The sequence below is a fragment of the Eucalyptus grandis genome, chromosome 5 (genome assembly GCF_016545825.1).
Source record: "Eucalyptus grandis isolate ANBG69807.140 chromosome 5, ASM1654582v1, whole genome shotgun sequence".
In the NCBI taxonomy this organism is placed as follows: domain Eukaryota; kingdom Viridiplantae; phylum Streptophyta; class Magnoliopsida; order Myrtales; family Myrtaceae; genus Eucalyptus; species Eucalyptus grandis.
Window position 1 is genome coordinate 50642379 of NC_052616.1, and position 23753 is coordinate 50666131.

Sequence of the window (23753 nt, forward strand, 5' to 3'; positions counted from 1 at the left end):
GACATAATCTCATAATCCTAAACCTACCATTTATTTGCAGATTCCGAAGCTCTAGGACTGGAATATGATCAATGTCCTTTAAAACCACCTTGAAACTATATATCTAGCAGCTAGTCATGTTGATTATATTGATCCCAGAGGGCAGCCCTTCCACGCAAGAAGGTTTTTTGTGCATCGGATTGGATGCATCACTTAATGGTGACGTGAAGAAGCAAGTCAAATTTAGGTGGGTGAGAGATTTCAGCACTCCATTGCAAAGTTCGATAGTCGATTACACCGAGTGAACCACTCAACCCAAAGTATAAATAATCTACACCGAGCAATTGGTTCTCTTATATATGAAAGTTAATGTTTATAACAGATGAAGCATGAGATTGGGACTGTCGAATGGGTCTCGAATCTTGCAGCAATACCACGGAGACGATTGCCACCACATTGAAGCCATGGCTCTAATTAATAGACAAATAGTTACCTACTCCAATTTTCTCTTCAACAAATGCCCACCTAGCAGAAAAGGCACATGGGAGGTATAAATTAAGACTCCAAGGACGGAGCCGAAAAGCTTCAGTCACAAAAGCCAAAATGCATTGCTTCTCACACCGATGTCTGCAGCTTCGGAGAGCAGAGGTCCACCCACAGGAGCAACACGAGCATAACCACCACAAAATCTTGAACAGACAGTCATTCTGAATCAGAGATTTCATCTTCATCCTCGTCCAGTATGTAGACCAGGGCCCGTTTTCTTGCAGCTAAAACACAAGCCACACCTCTACTTGCTGTCGCCATAAAAACATTAACTTGATTTCAGTCCAACGTTTCTTGAATATATGGCCATGACTAACGTGATGTTTAGATACCTTTGCTGGGTAAAAGCAAAACTACAACACATGCATTATGCTAAAACACAGGCGGGGAAGCAAACCTTGCTGCCCAGGGAGGCTATGGTATGCATGTAAACTATGAATGCTCTACAGTATCTTGCTACACTAGATATCATGATAGTATCTATCATCATGAACATGTACAGGTTCTCAGTCAGTAACTAGACCGCAGTGAACCTACCATAAGAAGAATATTCTCTGTACTTGTGTGGCCTCTAAAGATTCACCTTTTTTGCACTTTGACCTCTCAATAGATTTAAATTTAGGGGAAAACCTGATACATTAGTATATTACTTCTTCAACTGAAAAAATATTCTTCTTTGGAGCATAAGTTTGCACTTCTTCAAACTGTGGGAACAAACATGAAGTGGTCCATTAAAGAGACATATTGTACCTAAGCCAGTCATAACCAGTCATATTTAAACTTATGAGTAGGCTGTTAAGTGAAAATGTAGTAAGGAGCATGGACAGGATTTATTCAGTCCACTACCTAGTCAACAAGATGGAATTGTTGCAAACACTCGCAAGTTTATCAAGCATTGATACACAAGGGAAATAGTATGGGCAACAACAAGTTTCCAAACATCCAAAAATGCAGATGGACATGGTAAGAAGCTCAAGGAAAAAAAATTCAGGACTATAAAATTGATGGCATGACAATGGTTTAATCCTTAGTTCAGTTTTATGGTGGTGTCAAAAATTCTTACCACTAACTAAGAAGGGAGGAACAACAGTATGGGGAATGCTGCGAATCTTCTCATTCTCCACATCTAGGTGTAATATAGAGTCCTACATGCATAGTTTCACTGTGTTAATGTTTCAGGAGTGAGAATAAGATAACCAAGCAAAAATGTTCTCACAAAATAGAAGCGAAATGGCACTTCTTACCTATTAGGGACATTCTGACCAAAAAAATAAAAATCAATTAGGGACACCACATGCCTACTTTTTAACCAACATACATGTAGAAGGCTTTAACTGCCAAGATAAGTTGGAACTTTTGCAGTTATAGTAAGGCAGAAAGTAAAACACCCTTCAGAGTTCCCAAGCGTGAAATAGCATGTCCATGCACATAGGAGGAAAAACTAAGCTGCTGCTTCTCATGCTGATGAGGAAAGCATACAAATAAAAGATAGGAAGAATAAAATTCCTAGTGTTTTTGAAACTGGACAAGTGGTTCAACCGGTCAAACTGGTAGAACTGTGTTCTACCAGTTTAATGGGTTTAACATATTGCATGTGATGTCATCTGATAGAATACTCCACATCTATTAGATTACACGTGTTCAGATTAATAGATGCCTGGCTGAGTCGGCAGAGCCTCATTGAGCACAAATGACAGCATTCAAGTTCTCAAGAACATCATTTAATTTTCTAATAGATTAAGCCAATAAGGTCAATGAATACTAATGCACCACCAAATTGAAGCAAGAAGACACTGGAGTGAATGGTTGGTACGCTTGGTAGTTACAAGAGGTTGGAGTTCCAAACCCCAACCCAACTCCAACACTCTTCCTTTAAACATTTTGAATGCCCAGAACTGGTCCAAACTAGTTGACAGGATTGTGGGTCAACAGTTGACAGTTACGCCTGATAACAATAGGGTCAATACCACCAGTTCTTGACCACTACTGTTTCTGCTGTGAAACCAGACTGGACAGGTCTGGTTCCTGATCCAACCAGAGCCGGTTCTTAAAACACTGAAAAGAACAGGAGTCAACTGAAAAGCAATTTTCTTTTTGCCATCAATGTTTTAAATAGTGAACTGACGCGTATCAGAACAAACAGCGTCCTATACGTATCACGAGTACGAAATCAATATGCAAGCTTAGGATCCAAGAGTTACCTTTAATTGGTACAACTCCCAGTTATTTGCCCGAGTGGTTCCTGAAATTTGCACAAATGGAAGGTCACTGGCCTGCAAGATCATCATCCAGGCATCTCCCAAATTTTCACCAGTATCATTCATCTTATTTAGCAACATAACAATTTGATGGTCCTGTTTCAAAATAAAATATATTAGCCACATCCACAAATTCTTAAAGCAATATATGCCAGGCTTTTACCTAAAATAGAGCCAAATCCACACAATGGTAACCAGAAGGGATGCACAACAAGATTGCTTCCAAAGGTTTTCCCTGCTTCACAAGGTTCTGGCCACTCAGACAAGGAAATATAAAATATAGCTACAATTTTATTGTAACAGGAATTTGGATAGAAAGATCTACTGACAAATGACATTATCAAGATACCTAAATTAGCCAAATGAGAAATGAATATTTCAGCTCAATTAAACGATGAGTTGGGTGAAACCAAAGCACAAGGTTTTAAGTGAAGGATTGCAATGTTTACGTAAACCATTTTGGAGCCGGACCATCATACTCAAACCTCTGTTATGCATACAAAGAGATCGAGAATTTCATATTCGGTACACTTGTCGGCAATGAGGACCAGACTTGGAGGAGGGAAAAAATCAATCACTTCAAATGACAGATGACAGCAACGATTTATCCCAGCGTTCATATATTCCCCACTGAGGTAGCATGCGGAAAAACACTAGTGAATGGAAAATCTAGATATAGCATAAATACAAAGAATCGACAATGAAAGAGTAACAAGACACATTCAAGTAAGAACTTCCATGCATGAACAAGATTCTATTAAATTTCATTCAATTCTTTTGTTGATACCTGTGTTCCATCTGTTGAAACTCCTTTGCAAGTGTCCTTCGCAAATATTTGCTGTCCCCAAATCCTCCAAATTGCACTAATTCTTTGACTCTCTTCATAGTTTCTCTGAAACAATAATGTGTAAAACATCTTATTGACCTGACATCAAACATCAAGGCAGACAAGCGCATGAAACTACATTTGATTTTCAAAAGACTTTCCAGTCCAATGAGAAACGACAATCAACCCGTCAATTTCAATCCTCGTTACCCTGTCATTAGCAACATATGCTGGACCAAGAATGACCACAGTCAAAGCCCAGCAAAGCACCCTAACTTGAGTCAACCTCATCTCTTGTGCTCTTAGAAGTATTTAGGAGGTCGGTAGCAAGATGACTTAAAATGAAGAACTAACCCTCAAACCAGGAGTCATTTACAATTTCGATATTCTGAATTTAGCAACTAATTTGGTCGCATTGCAAAAAGGCATGAGTGAGCCACTAGAGCGCATGAAAAGAATACTAGGCTTGACAGGATACCGCTCTGACATTTAAAGCGTGACCAAGGTCCATTACGCCATGATATTTTAATCCTCTGGCACACAAATGGATAGCACAACCTAGTGAAGGGCCACCAAAATTTGCTGCTAGAGTACATGAAGGCAATACTAAGCTGTCGACACTTCACAGTATCCAAGCCATTGCCTCACCAAATTTCAGATACAACGAATGAAGAGATGGCCCACACTTGGAATTAGAAGGTTATGTCAAATTATGAATCCAGTCATCATGTCTGAATGATACATATGATTCCATAACTAGGGCCAGGCAATAACATTTTCTTATTAGATGAATGAAATTCATTAAGAACACCAAGTAGGAGCCGAACTTCAGATGATGCACAAGAGAAGAAATTTATTAATTCAATGGGTAGCCATTCTATCAAAAATAATGACATGTCACATCTCAGCCCAAGTAAAGTTAATGTCGACTGAAATGAGGGAAAATAATTAACTTTCAGGGAGTATACAAGCCATTTCTACTGGAAGCTCTGTATATGGCAATGCCAAACAGTCCACTTGGTGACTCCATCAGGTATGAACACATATTAACTAAAGATTCAGGGGTTCTGTGTGCCATATTGTAAATGACTTAGAATTAGGAACTGGACAAGTTGGAGGAAATCACTTACAAATCAATGTCAATTTCTTCATCAGCCTCGGATAGATCCAGAAGCTGCATAACAGGATCTTGATCATACAGAAACTTCAAGAACACGACAACAAGTTCACTGTAGAAATTCATAAGAGTAAATAGGGATTCACCATAAGGACTGAACCTGATGGATAAAAGTTAGACAAACCTATTGTATGTTAAAAGTTGATCACTTGGCTCTGACATAAGTTGCTTTATACATTTCAGAAGCCAGCTGAAGAAATTTGCAAACTGAAAGAGACACAAAACCAAAACCAAAACCAAAAGCTTCAGCAACATGCACATTATCAACCAATAAAAAATGCTTACACCGCTGGCTCAAGAATTTAGGATCCTACCAATATTCTGAGCTTGTCTAGATTTCAGTGGTCACACTGGCAATATTTTCATTTTAAAACAAGAAAGAATGGATGTCTCCAGCATAGCATGTGCGAAATTGAAAAGGTATCAACAAACCTAAGTTGTCAAGGTGCCGTAAGCAAAGATAAAAAAGTCATGCAATTTCTCTTTGGTCCTTCAAATACACGATGATATATATCAACAAATAACAATGTGATATTGTCAGTATTTCATCATGATCTTAAAAGGTGCGAGATGAAACTTTGTTAAACAGGTTCAAGTCATGTGCAAATGCCCAGCTAACAATATCTTCCTCAAATTCTCAACGAAAACGCTTGTATTTCAAATATTAAATGTTATTCAGCTAGAATAATGTCATTCTGAGCACACAAGATCTTGTGTCTTATATCCACAAGTAGTTCAACTCCATGTTTAAAATTTAGGAATTTAGCATGACTAAAGATATGCACGATGAGAGACGGGCAAGATTTTGGAAAAGAGTAGCAAACAGAAGGTATCAAGAAACGTGGAGAAATCATAACAAAGATTGTAACAGGCTACCTGCTGCACAACAGATGAGAGCACCCTTACGAATCGCTCAACCTGTACAAGCAGCATTCCAGCCTTTTCTACTGCATTGTCCACCAGTGTCTCATCCAAACCAATACCCAGGTAACAAGAGTGCCATCTTGAAAGACCCCTGAGCTCACCCATTCTAAAGCCAATAATTTCTACAGCAGGCTGATTCTCTCTCTCTCTCTCTCTCTCTCTCTCTCTCTCTCTCTCTCTCTCTCTCTCTCTCTCTCTCTCTCTGCTCTCTGCTCTCTGCTGTGCTGCGCTTTTTCAGTAACCAGACATTCTCTTGCTTCTTGTTGAGCTCCAGAAAGGAGAAGGAAAACCATGTCGATGCAGAAGAGAGCTTTGCCTTCCTCTTCTTCTTCAGGTCAACCAAGCCAACCCAAGAGGCCTTGCTTGCCTCTAATCGAGTAAGCTCGCTCTTCCCTCTTAACCTTTCAATTCATTGTTTGATGATCTTGCGTTAGTTCTAGCTTTTACTTGAGGGAGATTCAATGAAGGGTTCTTGAGTTGAAGATTCTTGAAATGAGAGAGATGGTTAAAACCTGCTATCGATAAGCTTTTGCCTTATGACCATTCAAAAATCACTTTTGTTCAGTTCTTTGTTGGTGGGTTTGTGCTGTTGTTTTAATGCGAAGTACTAAAGACCACGGATGTTGTCGTCTCGGCTGTTTTGTGATTTATGTTTGGCAATCGCAGTACTTCCTCCTGAATTGAGCTGTATTCTTGGTAGAATCATTTGCCTGGCAAGTGAGCTGTTATCTTTACCAGGTTAATTTGCTATCCTGTCGTCTAAAATATCCTATCTCACTTTTAATTTTGTGCTGATGTTCATGCAGTCAAGCATGGAATGGGTCTGAAACGAATCTCATGCCGTGTCGTTTGACTTGACAAAGGAGGATGTGTGGAGTGTGGTAAGATGAGTAAAGTAGCCAACTAGATCATGCAAAGTGCAGTCCTTATTATATTTCAATTCCTGTTTCTTTGATTGAGTGGTTAGATGAATTTCTAACATTCCAGTCCAGTTTCTGGATGGAAATCCGTATGAGAAATAGCTGTGAGATGTATAGAGAATTATTCTTTGTGTGGTAAAAATGACCTGCTGAATATTCTAGGCTTTTCCTGGGAAGCAATTGCACTGAAACATGCTTTAGGCTTTTCATGTTGTTTTGGACAGTATGAATCACAAAAAGATCCAAATTTTCAATGAAGTGCCCTGGACATAACTGTCGCCATGAATCTTGGAAATGTGGTCGATATTAATTTAAATGTAGAAGGAGGACAAAGAAGATGCCTGTGATGTGAAACTTGAATGCAATGATTACATGACAGATGATTCTTGCAACGTAATTATTTGCTTTCACTTTTGCTAAACAGGTTAGAGAAGTGCTGGAGAGTGCTAAGTCTCACTCACCTGAATGTCAAAGGTGAATATATTTCATTTGGTTTGTTGGCAGTATCTTATCTGCATCAATCGATTTCTCCAGTAGAATTTCCATTTGTCTTTGTCTCATCAAAATATCAATCAGATTCTCATAAATGCCAAATTTCAAAATTCTTTTAGGCAAAGTGTAATACCTGCAGACACTTTTTTTTTTTTTTGTTAATCACTGAAAAGACTCTGCAGTTGTAGATAGCTGCTAATCAACATTATTTGCTTCTTTTATAAAGTACTGGATAAATTTGTATTCCAGCTTCATGTCGACTTTTTTTTTTTTTTTGAGTGTAGTATCAATGTTTTTATCCTGTAATTAGGTCTGACATTTATTTGCACTAGTGAATAATATGTTACATATGGATACTTGTCTATTGGTTACCAATGAGTCCGCTAGACAGCAGTTATTCACAGTGTAATTTACATGTGTAGTTGCACTGGGCCTGCTCTTGAAGTGATAGCGCAACGGTTGCACTCAATAGAGTTTGTTGTTCAGAAACTGGTAAGATAAACAGTATAAATTTATTGGTTTGTCTCTGTCATATCCCTTCTGCTTCATTTTTTGGATGTCTCCAACTTTGGCAATTCTGCTGTTGGTGGTTTTGAACAGATGGAAGCAGTGGAGCTTGGAAACATTCATTCTCCTCAACTTGCAAGGTATTAATGCACTTCCCTCATGATGCTGTTGAGAAAGGCTTTCTGTGTAGTGTCGACGGGTTATGCATAGTTGATGTTTTGGGGAATAATGGTCCGACCTACCGCTACCATCCCAAGCGTACCGAGCTCTCAGTGAGTGTCAGGCCACAATGACTCGGTCGTGCACAAAAGTGTCAATGCTCAATTTAGAACATAATTTTTGTGGCTTGCGAGCAGTGGAACATTTTATTTTATTTTACTTCATTTTTGTGTAAATGTGCATTATTAAACAAATAAAACGACGGGTCTAATTATCCTTGTAGTTTCCTTGGCAGTAAGACCTGTCCAAGTGAGATGTTGGGTATTTTGTCTTTGTCGTTACTTCTCCAATTTTCCGTTTTTATACACATTCCTATTTCTGATAGTTATTTTCTGGAGAGAATGCAGGGCTAATGCTAATTCTACGGGAGAGAATGATGTAAGAAACTTACGGCTTCAAGTTCAAACCAAACTGTCAGATTCTCTATTTACTGGACAGAAGCTAGAAGGAGAGGGGGGTGCTCGCATTTCTGTTGCCTTGATCAATGCAAATACAGGGGATGTTGTTAGATCAGGCCTGGAATCCTCCATTAAGTTGGACGTCGTCGTGCTCGAAGGTGACTTTCAACAAAGATGGTGAGGATAACTGGACCCAAGAAGAGTTTGAGAGCCACGTGGTTAAACAACGTGAAGGAAAGAGACCACTTTTGGCTGGAGATCTCGTAGTGAAGCTCGAGGAAGGTGTTGGGGAGATAGGAGAACTGATGTTTACTGACAATTCCAGTTGGAATAGGAGTAAAAGATTCAGGATAGGGCTTAAGGTGGCAACGGGTTTTTGTGGGAATACACGAATCCTAGAAGCCAAAACAGAGGCCTTCCAAGTCAAGGAAAATAGAGGGGAAGGTAGGTCCTTCATTGTCTTTCTATAGTATATAAACCTTATCCTTTATGACTGAACATAAACATGATTTTGGACGTCCAGAGTCTTCAATTTTTTAATTTAGAGCTTCATTTCGTGTGGACCTTTACAACTCAAACAAAAATTCTGATAAATAAGAAGCTATCGGTTTGTTTGTTATTGGTAAATGTCCACACTCTGGATCAGTTTCAGGGGAGAGATTGCAAGCCTCCTAGAGGTTTGCTTCTACAAATTAATCTAATCTTCATTTTACAGCATACAGGAAACATCATCCACCTGCATCTGACGATGAGGTTTGGAGGTTGGAGAACATTGCCAAAGGTGGGAAATCTCACCAAAAACTGAGTGATGCTGGAATATATAAAGTGGAAGACTTTCTACTGCAACTGTTCACGGACCCCGAGAAATTGAGAGAGGTAAGCACTCAGTTAATGATTCCCAATTAGGGTTTGATTGACAGCCAAGAATGTAAGTCCTGTGTGTTCACTCATCATAGATTCTCGGAAAGAGCATAACAGAGAAGAAGTGGGATAGCCTGATACGCCATGCAAAGACTTGCGAAACAAAGTGGAAACTTTACTTGGACTATCCTGATGGCGTGACGAAGCATGGTGCTGTATTCAACACTGATGGTCAACCAATCGGCCTAGTCAAAGACACGGAATATTTTGCTACTCATCGACTTTCTGCTCAAGAGAAGGTAAGTAACCAAGGAGTTCCTACTCAATTTTGTCAAGCCAGTTCACTCGCCACACCCCATCTTGGGGAATTCGAATTAGTTGTCCCATATTTTCTATGTAATCAGTATTTTGATGTTCACATGTAGCTGTGTGGCTTAGTAGGTGTTAGAATTGAATAGAGATTTGGAAACCTGAAACAAGGAGTTAATTGAACATCTAGAGGCTTTGCTTTTCTTTTCTTTTGTTTTTTTCTTTCCGATCACAAAAGTATAATGAAGTTCCCGTGGAGAGAATAAAAAAAAAAAAAAAGATGCTATGTTTAGATCCATAATAGAGACTTTCTATTAATGGAGTGATTTTGAGCTTGCGCTCTTTGTGAAGCAAAGTTAAGGTTAGTGACCTTGTAAATCTAAGTGGCCTTCTATATTGAGTAAGTTAAAGACCACTTTCAGCACTTTATTCGGTTTCATCCATGAGAATCTGAGGCACTCATCAACAAATTATAGTTTAAACGATTAACACATTCCCGTTGCGACCATTACTTTCCAAGTTTATAACCATCAAGATCTTAATTACTTGCACAATACATATCGATGACTGCTTTATTTCTTCTCTGGTCCTTTCTCGATCAACTTTGCATCTTTACACTGAGGGCCTTGCCTTGAATGTACTTTCTAAATTACATCTTTTGAGCGCCTGACCTTTACGTGGTAGAGAAATGGGCAGATATAGGCATAAAGCAAATTGCGGTTCTTTCAATATTGTTCTTCTTTCTCTGTGCTGCACTCACGTACTTAATCTGAATACAAGTTCATCCATTGGAATGCAACTTTACTTGTCTAAAAAATTAGTTGCTTGAAGCCAGAATGTTTACCTGTCAATAATGGAGATAATACTTCCATTAGTACAGCTTAAGCAATATACCAGGTGTGTTTTTCCCAGGAACATGGAGATGCAATTGTGAAAAAGGCCTTGGCTAACTGGAATGATGTGAGAGAGTTCAATGGTGAGACGTTCTCTGATTCAATGAGGCGCAACCCTGTTCAACGTTATTTGGCTCCACCAATCTTTCCTGCCCCGTTTGGTCTGGAAGCTCCTCCGGCAAATGTGAGCTCCACTGCTGAAGGTACGTTCTCTAGAACACAATACTGTCTCTCCCTTTAAGCACATACAAAGACGTGGCCTGTGAAATTACAATGAAAATTGGAATTTCCACTTGATTGTTGAGCTTTTATATATAAAAGCATTGTGTAACTGATCCTTTTGGGTTCCACTTAATATAAAGACGTTCGTTTGTCCAGCTGTGATTGTTGCAAAATGAGCCTCATTCAATACATATATACGTATGTATGCATGTATGTGTTCCGTCCAAGCAATTGAAAAGCAACTAAAAAGTTAGGTGGTAACATGTGCCTTTTTTGAGTGGGGGATTGGGGATGGGGAGGGCGGATACTCGTGAACCCTTCACTTAGGTGATGCTAAGTGAATGTTGACAAGATAATGCTACCACTAGGTAGATATGACTAGATGTAATGAGCACACAGCAACATGTTTATATTTGCATTTTTGTCATTTTAGAAAGGGCCTTGTCAATTGAAGCACATTAAGATTACAAAGATCAGGGGCAAGAAAAATTAAAGAGATGTGCAGGGTAAGGGGAAAAAAGAAAAAAAAAACTGATAGCACTTTCTGTGATACCAGAATTGTAAAAGCTCATGATGAATTGCAAGAATTTTTATAGGCTCGTAGACCTGTGCTTACGTCGGCCTATGTTTACGAACCGCATTAATGTTTTAGTTCTTTTTCCAGGACTCAATGGTGCAACGGCTTTGGCATTGCCGTTTCAATCACCAAATTTTCCTCCAGCTGCACATCAGCCCATGTCTGCAGACCGCTCGAATGTTCAGATTCCTCCAGGATTTCATGATAGTACTTCTGCCGGATTGCCAACACAGCCCCTTGGTATCAATGTACAGAATGCCATACGTCGCCAAATGATCGGTTCTTCGAGCCCAATGGACAATGGAGGATATGATAATGTTCTTCTTGAAGGCGATCATGTGATGGAAGAGATCCAATCAATTGATCTTGATGCTTTTGAGAAATGGTTTGCTGAAAGCACACCATGTAATGACCCGTTATCCGATAATGGTTTTGTTAGGGGAACCGGCAGAGGTGTTATTGGCTGGCTCAAGATAAAGGCGGTGCTGCAGTGGGGGTACTTCATCGGGAAGACAGGTGTCGAGACTCGTGGAGTTAGACCAACCAACTATCGAAGTCCGGGCTTGTTCATAGTTCTTTCTTCGCTTTAGGGAAGATGATTATATTCCTGATAGAAATGATGGTAATTCTTTCTTAAATGGTGGTATTATTTCATTGGTAATATTCTTCATCTGTATATAGAACAGCTTTGTCAAAGCCTTCTTAAGCGACTACTTTTTTTCATTGAAAAGTCTCTCTACCTCAGTTCTTTCGACATCTTTCTTCAGGAAAGTTCTCTGATGTATCACATGTAAGGAATGCAAGGTCATACCATTCAAAGAGTGTACTTGAATTCTACGCTTATTATGCATTAGAATTGCGACCAAATCCATGGAGACCCATGTGACAAGTCTTGCCTACTGCTGCTATCCAGTGGTAATGCAGCCTTTTCCCCAGCGCATGCATTGTCAACCCTTAAGATGCGTTTGATTTAACATTCCCAAAAAGCTTTCAGTCTCCAAAACCTTGGGAAAATGCTTAATTGTTTAACAATTATTTTAAAGTAATTTTCAAGTAAAAGCCAACAATAAGAAAGTTGAAAGCATAATACTAGTAGGGACTAGCATTAAATTTTCAGCATTTTGCCAAATACTTGAACTCATTTTTTCCTTCAAAACTACCCTTACTCATATTTTAAATTTCCGATTTTTCAAATATATTTTTTAACAAATGGCATTTCTCTCAAAATTACTTCTCAAAACATAATTTATCAAAAGGCATGTAATTTACATTTTCCCAATATGCTTAAACCACTAAACCAAACACGCCCTAAGTTCTCTCATACCCGTTTTCCTGGCCTTCTCTTCTTGTTTTCTCAATCTTTGAAATGGTTTACTTGAATTTCTCTATAACGAGCTTTGATGCAAAGCTGCTTGGGGTATGTTTGATTTAATATTGGGTATGCACTACAATTTTGTCCTTATGATAGAGGATTGAGTATCTAGATCTTTCATATTTACTGGATCATTCCACACTTACTTTATGTCATGAACTACTTAAAAAAATGAACATTCCTATAAGTTTATACATCATTAAATTCAATGGCTATGCGATGCTCCTAGTTAAGAAAACACAAGTCCATTGAAGATATTGTAGACATAATCTCATTATCCTAAACCTACCGTTCATTTGCGGATTCTGAATCTCTGATACAGCAATATAGTCAAATGCTCTTTAAAGCCACCTTGCGACTGTATATTTAGTGGCTGGTCATGTTGATTATATTGATCCCGGAGCGTAGCCCTTCCACACAAACGTATTTTGTGCTTTGAATTGGATGCATCACTTAACGTTGACATAGAGAAGCAAGTCAAATTTAGGTGAGGGATTTTGACATTCAAATGCAAAGTTCGTTGATCGATTACACCAAGTGAACCATTCAACCCAAAGTATAGAAAATCCAAACCAAGCATTTGTTTCTCTTATATATGAGGGTTATAAACATATACAGATGAAGCATAAGCTTGGCACTATCGAATGGGTCTCAAAGTTTGCAGCAATACTATGAAGGCAATTGCCACCAGATAGAAGCCATGGCTCTAAATAGATAAATAGTTACCTTTTACTCCAGTTTTATCTTCAACAAATGCCCACCAGGCAGGAAAGGCACGTGGCAAGTATAAATTAACACTTTCCAAGAAGGGCGGAACGGAAAACTTCAGTCACAAAAGCCAACATGTATTGCTTCTCACACCGATGTCTGCAGCTTCGGAGAGTAGAGGTCCACCCACAGGAGCAACACGAGCATAACCACCACAAAATCTTGAACAGTCATTCTGAATCAGAGATTTCATCTTCATCCTCGTCCAGTATGTAGACCAGGGCCCGTTTTCTTGCAGCTAAAACACAAGCCACACCTCTACTTGCTGTCGCCATAAAAACATTAACTTGATTTCAGTCCAACATTTCTTGAATATATGGCCATGACTAACGTGATGTTTAGATACCTTTGCTGGGTAAAAGCAAAACTACAACACATGCATTATGCTAAAACACAGGCGGGAAGCAAACCTTGCTGCCCAGGGAGGCTATGGTATGCATGTAAACTATGAATGCTCTACAGTATCTTGCTACACTAGATATCATGATAGTATCTATCATCATGAACATGTACAGGTTCTCAGTCAGTAACTAGACCGCAGTGAACCTACCATAAGAAGAATATTCTCTGTACTTGTGTGGCCTCTAAAGATTCACCTTTTTGCACTTTGACCTCTCAATAGATTTAAATTTAGGGAAAACCTGATACATTAGTATATTACTTCTTCAACTGAAAAAATATTCTTCTTTGGAGCATAAGTTTGCACTTCTTCAAACTGTGGGAACAAACATGAAGTGGTCCATTAAAGAGACATAATGTACTTATGCCAGTCATATTTAAACTTAAGAGTAGGCTGTTAAGTGAAAATGTAGTAAGAAGCATGGACAGGATTTATTCAGTCCACTACCTAGTCAACAAGATGGAATTGTTGCTAACACTCACAAGTTTATCAAGCATTGATACACAAAGGAAATAGAATGGGCAACAATAAGTTTCCAAACATCCAAAAATGCAGATGGACATGGTAAGAAGCTCAAGGAAAAAAAAATCAGGACTATAAAATTGATGGCATGACAATGATTTAATCCTTAGCTCAGTTGTATGATGGTGTCAAAAATTCTTACCACTAACTGACAAGGGAGGAACAACATTATGGGGAATGCTGCGAATCTTCTCATTCTCCATATCTAGGTGTAATATAGAGTCCTAAATGCATAGTTTCACTGGGTTAGTGTTTCAGGAGTGAGAATAAGATAACCAAGCAAAAAATGTTCTCACAAAATAGAAGCAAAATGGCACTTCTTACCTATTAGGGACATTCTGACCAAAAAAGTAAAAAATCAATTAGGGACACCGCATGCCTATTTCTTAACATACATACAAGTTGAAGGCTTTAACTGCCAAGATAAGTTGGAACTTTTGCAGTTATGGTAAGGCAGAAAGTAAAACATCCTTCAGAATTTCCAAGCGTGAAATAGCATGTCCATGCACATAGGAGGAAAACTAAGTTGCTGCTCCTCATGCTGATGAGGAAAGCATATAAATAAAAGATAGGAAGAATAAAATTCCCAGTGTTTTTGAAACTGGACAAGTGGTTCAACCGGTCAAACTGGTAGAACTGTGCTCCACCAGTTTAACAGGTTTAACATATTGCATGTGATGTCATCTGATAGAATACTCCACATATATTAGATTAAACGTGTTCAGATTAACAGATGCCTGGCTGAGTTGGCAGAGCCTTGTTGAGCACAAATGACAGCATTCAAGTTCTCAAGAACATCATCTAATTTTCTAATAGATTAAGCCAATAAGGTCAATGAATAATAATACACCACCAAATTGAAGCAAGAAGACACTGGAGTGAATGGTTGGTACGCTTGTTAGTTACAAGAGGTTGGAGTTCCAAACCCCAACCCAACTCCGACACTCTTCCTTCAAACTTTTGAATGCCCAGAACTGGTCCAAACTAGTTGACAGGATTGTGGGTCAACAGTTGACAGTTACGCCTGATAACAATAAGGTCAATACCACCAGTTCTTGACCACTACTGTTTCTACTGTGAAACCAGACTGGACAGGTCTGGTTCCCAACCCAACAGAGCCAGTTCTTAAAACAGTGAAAATAACAGGAGTCGACTGAAAAGCAATTTTCTTTTTGCCATTAATGTTTTAAATAGTGAACTGACGCGTATCAGAACAAACAGAACTCAGCAGCATCCTATACTTATCACGAGTAGGAAATCAATATGCAAGCTCAGGATCCAAGAGTTACCTTTAGATGGTACAACTCCCAGTTATTTGCCTGAGTGGTTCCTGAAACATGCACAAATGGAAGGTCACTGGCCTGCAAGATCATCATCCAGGCATCTCCCAAGTTTTCACCAGTATCATTTATCTTATTTAGCAACATAACGATTTGAAGTTCCTGTTTCAAAATAAAATATTTTAGCCACATCCACAAATTCTTAAAGTATGATATGCCGAGCTCTTACCTTATATAGAGCCAAATCCACACAATGGTAACCAGAAGGGATGCACAACAAGATTGCTTCCAAAGGTCTTCCCTACTTCACATTGCTTGAATCATTCATAAATCCCCTCACTACAGCTATACAGTTTGCAAAATCTAAAAAGACTCATCGGGTATTTGGAAGGAAATATAATCTGTAAACCCAACTTCCTGAGTCAGATTAGATGAAGCAAATTCAGAGGCATCCTGCAGAGCCATACGAAGAAATGATTAGCATGAAAAAGCAGTTGTACTCTGCACATGCCTATCTCTGGATAAAATTGTTCAGATTAAGGGTAAATACCTCATAGAAGGACAGTGAAATTGGAATGTATCGGGTGGATGCTGAAACTGATGTAAGAGGGAATAGAGGCAATAAATTCTTACAACATATCTTTTTTGAAATAGTAGAAAAAGGCATCTGGGCAGCTTCCTTGAAACTGTAAAAATTTAAAATTATTCCTAATCAGTAAACATGAGATATGGCATTATCACACACAATAATCGTATGCTAATCAGAAAGCCCAATCCAATAAGATCACCCAGCTTAAGTTTCCACGTACATTGTCAAGTAATCAACATGAGATCGAATAAGAAACACTAGATTATTAGGTAGAGGGTAAGTGAAAAACCATTGTTGAGTACAACCTCCAGAAGACAACTCCCCACCCCCAAAGGTTTCCTTTCCTTTTCTTCCTTCTCTCATTATAGTCTCAAGGTTCTGGCCACTCAGACAAGCAAATTAAAAAGATGGGTACAATTTTATTGTAACATGAATTGTCAAGATACCTGAATTAGATAAATGAGAAATGAATATTTCAGCTCAACTAAATGATGAGTTGGGTGAAACCAAAGCACAAGGTTTTAATTGAAGGATTGCAATGTTTACTAAAACCATTTTGGACCTGCACCATCATACTCAAACTTCTGTTATGCATACAAAGATATCAAGGATTTCACATTTGGTACACTTGTCAGCAATGAGGACCAGACTTGGAGGAGGGAAAAAATCAATTACTTCAGATGACAGATGACAGCAATGATTTATCCCGGAGTTCATATATTTCCCACTGAGGTAGCATGCATAAAAACACTTGGGAATGGAAAATCTATATATAGCATAAATACAAAGAATTGACAATGAAAGAGCAAAAAGACACATTCAAGGAAGAACTTCCACGCACGAACAAGATTCTAATAAATTTCAAATTTCCAATTCTTTTGCTGATACCTGTGTTCCATCAGTTGAAACTCCTTTGCAAGTGTCCTTCGCAAACATTTGCTGTCCTTAAATCCTCCAAATTGTACTAATTCTTTGACTCTCTCCATTGTTTCTCTGAAACAATAATGTGTGTAAAACATCTTACTGACCTGACAACATACATCAAGGAAGAAAAGCGCATGAAATTACACTTCATTTTCAAAAGACTTTCCAGTCCCATGAGAAACAACAATCAACCCGTCAATTTCAATCCTCGTTACTCTGTGGTTAACAACACAGTGCTGGACCAAAAGTAACCACAGTTGAAGCCCAGCAAAGCACCCTTACTTGAGTCAACCTCATCTCGTTGTGCTCTTAAAGTAATTATGAAGACAGTAGCAAGATGACTTAAAATGAAGAACTAACCCTCAAAGCAGGAGTCATTTACAATTTCATATCCTGAGTTTAGCAACTAGTTTGGTCACATTGCAATAAAGCAGGAGTAAGCCACTAGAGCACATGAAAGAATACTAGGCTTGACAGGATACCTCTCTGACATTTAAAGCGTGACCAAGGTCCATTACACCATGGTATTCTAATCCTCTGGCACACAAATGGATAGCACAACCTAGTGAAGGGCTACAAAAATTTGCTGCTAGAGTACATGAAGGAAATAATAAGCTGTCGACACTTCACAGTATTCAAGCCATTGCCTCACCAAATTTCAGCTACAAAGAATGAAGAGATGGCCCCCTTGGAATTAGAAGGTTAGCCCACCCTTGGCATTAGAAGGTTATGTCAAATTATGAAATTAGTCATCATGTCTGAATGATACATATGATTCCATAACTAGGGCTAGGCAATAACATTTTCTTATTAGATGAATGAAATTCAATAAGACACCAAGTAGGAGCAAAACTTCAGATAATTCACAAGAGAAGAAATTTATTAATTCAATGGGTAGCCATTCTGTCAACAATAATGACATGTCACATCTCAGCCCAAGTAAAGCTAATGTCGACTGATATGACAGGAAAAAAATTAACTTTCAAGGAGTATACAAGCCATTTGTACTGGAAGCTTTCCGTACATGGCAATGCCAAACAGTCCACTTGGTGACTCCATCAGGTGTGAACAAGTATTAACTAAAGATTCAGGGGTTCTGGGTGCCATATTGTAAATGACTTAAAATTAGGAACTGGACAAGTTAGAGGAAATCACTTACAAATCAATGTCAATTTCTTCATCAGCCTCAGATAAATCCAGAATCTGCATAACAGGATCTTGATCATACAGAAACTTCAAGAACACGACAACAAGTTCACTGTCGAAATTCATAATAGTAAATAGGGATTCACCATAAGGACTGAACCTGATGGACAAAAGTTAGACAAACCTATTGTACATTAAAAGTTGATCACTTGGCTCTGACATAAGTTGCTTTATACATTTCAGAAGCCAGCTGAAGAAATTTGCAAACTGAAAGAGAGACAAAACCAAAACCAAAAGCTTCAGCAACATGCACATAATCAACCAATATAAAATGCTTACACCGCTGGCTCAAGAATTTAGGATCCTACCAATATTCTGAGCTTCTCTAGATTTCAGTGGTCACACTGGCAATATTTTCATTTTGAAACAAGAAAGAATGCATGTCTTCAGTGTAGTATGTGCGAAATTGAAAAGGTATCAACAAACCCTAAGTTGTCAAGGTGCAGGAAGCAAAGATAAAAAGAAAAATTAAAAAAAAAAAAAAAAAAAAAAGCCATGCAATTTCTCTCTGGCCCTTCAAATACATGATGATTTCAACAAATAACAATGTGATATTGTCAGTATTTCATCATGATCTTAAAAGGTGCAAAATGGAACTTTGTTAAACAGGTTCAAGTCATGTGCAAATGCCTGGCTAACAGTATCTTCTTCAAAATCCCAACAAAACAGCTCGTATTTCAAATATATAATGCTATTCGACTTAGAATAATATGTCATTCACACAAGATCCTGTGTCTTATATCCACAAGTAGTTCAACTCCATGTTCAAAATTTAGGAATTTAGTGTGACTAAAGACATGCACGATGAGAGATGGGCAGGATTTTAGAAAATAGTAGCAAACAGGAGGTATCAAGAAATGTAGAGAAATCATAACAAAGATTGTAACAGACTACCTGCTGCACAACAGATGAGACCACCCTTATGAATCGCTCAACCTGTACAAGCAGCATTCCAGCCTTTTCTACTGCATTGTCCACCAGTGTCTCATCCAAACCAATACCCAGGTAACGAGAGCGCCATCTCGAAAGACCCCTGAGCTCACCAATTCTAAAGCCAATAATTTCTACAGCAGGCTGCTAGGTAAATAACAATGTAAATAACAATAAGTCAATTAGTTAACCCCACAAGTCGAATATCCTCTCTAATCAAGGAAACTGACACACTCATGAGGGATAAAGATAACATCGAACATATAAGTTAAATGCCAAACAGCAATAGGAACCATCGATGTTAAAATTTTATGAAAGAAAATGTTTCACGCAGCAAATGGCCATTACAAGCCATCCTTATCTTTCAACTGTAAACTGTGTTTGAATTACACAGCATACGCTAGATTCTCTGACAAATAAAAGTTATTTTGGAAAAATCATTTAAGAAAATGGAGCCTAGTCTGCCATCCAATTCATGCAAGCAGGCTGGAAGTTTGGAATGGTTTTGTGAAATGATCAAGTCCTGGAAAATGGAGCCTAGTATACCATCCAATTCATGCAAGCAGGCTGGAAGTTTGGAATGTTCGTGTGAAATGATCAAGTCCTGCCCAAAGTGGCTGTATGTGTGAAGGGGAAGGACAGAGAGAGAGAGAGAGAGAGAGAGAGAGAGAGAGATCTTATTTATGTGATAGTTGTGGGCTATAAACACAAAGCTGACAGGAATTGCTGATGTTTTTAAGGAGACAAAGCCCCAAACCTTGTGCTGTTAGCTTGGGCAAGGGTAACTTCTTTACAACATTCAAATATCAAACTACATCTCTATCCCATAGCTTACACTTTTTGATTAGTTAGTTTTGGTCCCACAAAATTTTATGTGGAATTAGAGCAGGAGGTTTCAGGCTTAAAACTCACCTTACTACCTATTTACCTCCCCAATTATCAAATATCTATCCTTCAATCTAAGGCCAAGTCTTAGCCTACGTGAGAGGGGGAGCATTATTGTAATTAAGTACCACATCTTTATTTGATAGGTAATCTTTTAGATGACTTGGCAATTGTTCCACAAAATTCTACACTGTTGTGAATGCACATTTTGAGTAAACAACAGGAGAAAGGAGCCCAAAGCATTGATTGACAGACCATGGAGTTAAAGAAAGTTCATAAACTTTCAAAAGAAAAAAATAGGCAGGTTCCTACAAAAGAAATAAATTATATAGGAGCTGTAAAGGATAGATATTTGGATAACCACCATATTTTTTGGCATTGTGGGGGCAGTTCTTTAGACAGTAAGTCCTTTTTGAATTATCTTAGATAAATATGAGCTTATGGGTGGTAATTTGTATATAAGAGGAACCCCATGATGCTTATCAATAGAATTACATATCAAAAAAGTAAAAAGAAGAGAGTCTATAACTTTAAAGAAACTAACAGGAAACATTATTTCTCACCATAGTAATAATCAACAAGAATGTGCAGTGTACAAGAGAGTCCTGAACCCAGGAGAAGCAAGGAACCGATCTAATTAGCAACAGCCCTACAGTGTGCATGTGCAAGTGCAGACACCTGTGCAAGCACATGATCGCATGCATGTGCTTGGGCAATGCACATGTTTACAACACACAAAATTGCCCACATGTATAGAAGAGATCTGGCAGAGAAGATATAGGCAATATATTTTCTTATAGATGATAAAGGATTTTAATTAAAGTTCTAACACATCAGTATACAAGAATAAAACAAAAGAAAAACAAACAAAAATAAAACATCAGAAGACCATATGAAATCAGAACATGATGTCCAAAGCCATTTAAAAGGTACACCACCAAAACTACCCAAGATTTCAAACTCTACTATTTTGTTGCTTTCCTTCCAAAGGCACCACATGCGATAAAGGTGTGGCACTACAAGACTTCTTAGAAATTGATCCTCCTAAATAGGCATTCCAACAACTAAAAAGCTGGATGGCATGTCTAGGCAAGGAAATGATCATTTGGGATATTGAGTTTGTGAGACAAGCCCAAGATTGGGAGTTTTTGCCATCTCTTTTTATGTATTATATTATTCCAAGAATTCCGTTGCCTCTGAGGATGCTTTTGTGTGGAAGATGAAAAGATGGAATCTTTCCAGTAAAGTCTCACTACAAGCTGCTCAATAGGGAGGAAGTTGGTGGTAGAACGGATTTTCCTCAAAAAGTGACTTGGAAAGTGAGGGTTCTGATTAGAGTTTGGAAAGTAAGGGTTCTGATTAAAGTTTATCTATTTGCCTGGAAAACAACTTGGGAATGAATCTTCACTTTAGATAACCTACAACAAAGAAGCAAATACTGGTTAATAGGTGTTTCCTCCACAAGGAGGAGGCAGAATCCATGCAGCATCTCCTCCTTCACTGTTCATGGACAAGAGTGGTTTGGACAGTTTCCTATGCTTGCACCAAATTATCTTTGGGTTATTGGAGCTTTTAGGAGCAAGAACTCTGGGCTTGGCAGCACATTCGTTTACAGTGCCACAAGAAAGAAGGATTAACTCAATTCCTCTATCTGTTTTTAGGCTCATTTGGAAGGAGCTAAACAAGAGAGCTTTTGATGGAGAGAGATCTTCCATTTGTTGAAATTTGGCTTAAATTCGTACACTTTTGGTATAGTGGAGACTGCATATGGATGTAAATGACTTGATTAATATGGTCGATGATGTATCTTGTATTTGAGCTCACTCTTGGTTTTGAGAGTTGTTCTGTACATGGCTTTAATTTTTGGGCTCTAATCTTATATGGGTTTGCAACCCCTTGGTGTCCTATAGTTGAACTTTTTTTTTTTTTTTGAAAGTCTAATTAAAAGGTGAAATTATTCTTTTGCACTCAAGATTTTTAGTGAAAGTTAAAGAGCCTAATGCAAAAACACCACAGATCTTATATCACAACATTGTATGTAATCATGTAGTTTCAAGTACAAATACTAACATCTCACATATGATTTTGTGCTAATCAGCATAACCATCATCCATGTAGCATGTTTTTATTGAGCACAAAAAACGCTCCATTAACTCACAGTTGCAGTTCCTTTTATGAGTTATCGTGACAAAAGGGTGCCTCTACAACCTAAAGTCAAGATCCAAAAAGTTCAAGAGAAACTCTTGGATCCAAAGAGATACCGACACATTCCCAAAACAGAACAATACTACGGATACAAAGACCAGCACACAAAACTTGTTTGAAGTGGTAAAATCCAAGATTTAGGCAAGTGTATTACAGACATCTAATACAAATCTATTTCACATGTGAGTAAGTTAACCATTTTCATTTACTAGGGACATAACATCTTTAGCATTACTCTGCCAAAAGATGGTGCTTAGTTAAAAAATGGCAACCTAATTGGAAAAAGTTGGTAAAAAATATAAACTAATGAATTCTCACATCTAAGTACATGAACAAATTGTTGTGGACAGAGGCTCTCATAACCAAGGTTAAGCATCACAGATGAGCTCAATGTTGGCTCAATTCACTATCATCTGAGCATGCGCCAGTTATTTTATCTGCTCATTTCTTCTGATAACTGAGTTTTCATTCTCAATTTTAGCTTGTTGACAGTAATAATAACATAAGAAAGCAGAGTTTCACTTACTACAGCAAGTCCAAGGAGTGAATTGGTAGTATAAATAAGTCTTAACTTCTCCTAGGCTCAAATAGGGCTATTAGTAAGTAAAAGAGTTGAATATGATTTATTGATACAAAGATTGACTCCTGCAATTATGAGGGATATATATTAAGATCGAAGCAGGCAATAAAGTTTTTTTCCTTTTGAAACAGAGAACATATCTCTATACCTGTTAATTATAACATAAATGCATAAAAATTTCCATACCCATACCTCCATTTACAGTATTCTGAAAGCCCAAACTCAGATCAAGTTCATATTCAAACCAATGATTATGACCTATAATTTTTATTATACGCTTATAGTAGAGATTGCCGACTTGTTAAATCAGAATCAAATCAGATTTTACCTCACCCTTTCCAGCCACTCAATGTTGGTAATCCATATCATTGCATATGATAGGTTCATATAAGAATTCAACATCAGGATATTCTGAAAGATATGGTGTCTCAAAATGTGTGAAGCGTAACTTACTATAACAAATTCCTACATCTATCTGATCACCATTTAAGACTGTTCTGTGCGATGCTTAAAACTCAATAATTTATCAGAGAAAGGCCAAATGCAAAGGTAATAACGTGCACCTGCAGATGATTGAGGACAACCAGCTGAAGTTCTTTTCCAGCACCACAGACAACTTTTGATACACGCTTCATACACTATCATTAACAAACTAGCAGACTAAGATTATTTAAACCAACCAAAAAGAAAAAGTTATGCAACACCGGAACTTAAAAAAAAAACAGCCAACCACTTCACCCAGAGAATTAACAGAAACTGATGGACTGCAGGACTGGTCCTAGCACCACCTACAAGACTCAAAAATTTTTGAGGAGAAAGTCATCTTCCTTGAAAAACATAAATCTTTGTCTACATGCAGTGCTATAGAAAGCGTGACCCTTTAAAAATACGCTAGGCAGTGACATACTGAAATTTGAACAATAAATCTATCACACTCCCAAAATAAACGTTAACGTGTTAAATTTCAGTTGCTGCGCCTTTTTA

At 38.0% G+C, this 23753-nt stretch overlaps 2 protein-coding genes across 4 annotated transcripts in view; both read right to left on the reverse strand.

The window, feature by feature from the left end:
* Positions 1–23753, reverse strand: part of LOC104435036 (anaphase-promoting complex subunit 4-like) — a 38653-nt gene that overhangs the window by 14609 nt on the left and 291 nt on the right. Inside the window, exons 2-7 of the mRNA XM_039313842.1 lie at positions 23333–23407; positions 19064–19243; positions 18294–18376; positions 18123–18221; positions 16928–17032; positions 16001–16136 (exon numbers count right to left, since the gene is read on the reverse strand). Coding sequence (XP_039169776.1) covers positions 16001–16136; positions 16928–17032; positions 18123–18221; positions 18294–18376; positions 19064–19243; positions 23333–23407 — 678 coding nt within the window. The remainder of the gene's footprint in view (positions 1–16000; positions 16137–16927; positions 17033–18122; positions 18222–18293; positions 18377–19063; positions 19244–23332; positions 23408–23753) is intronic.
* Positions 282–15816, reverse strand: LOC104445189 (anaphase-promoting complex subunit 4-like). 3 transcript variants are annotated; one of them, XM_039312906.1, is made up of 4 exons: positions 15680–15816; positions 2727–2879; positions 1589–1670; positions 282–776 (listed from the first exon to the last, which is right to left on the reverse strand). In XM_039312906.1, exons 2-4 carry the CDS (start codon positions 2862–2864, stop codon positions 682–684), a joined length of 315 nt encoding a protein of 104 aa, XP_039168840.1. In that variant the 5' UTR covers positions 2865–2879; positions 15680–15816; the 3' UTR covers positions 282–681. The 3 variants fall into 3 exon arrangements, with proteins under 3 accessions (XP_039168840.1, XP_039168839.1, XP_039168838.1); XM_039312905.1 differs by lacking the exon at positions 2727–2879 and adding an exon at positions 15460–15612; XM_039312904.1 differs by lacking the exons at positions 282–776; positions 1589–1670; positions 2727–2879 and adding exons at positions 13038–13513; positions 14313–14394; positions 15460–15612.

Excerpts from the sequence above, each read along its gene's own strand:
- LOC104445189 (XM_039312906.1), bottom strand. The coding sequence starts at position 2,864 with ATGTTGCTAAATAAGATGAATGATACTGGTGAAAATTTGGGAGATGCC. Across the intron at positions 1,671-2,726 it reads GGGAGTTGTACCAATTAAAG|GACTCTATATTACACCTAGA; the intron begins GTAACTCTTGGA and ends CTATGCATGTAG. Across the intron at positions 777-1,588 it reads TCCTCCCTTCTTAGTTAGTG|CAAGTAGAGGTGTGGCTTGT; the intron begins GTAAGAATTTTT and ends TTATGGCGACAG.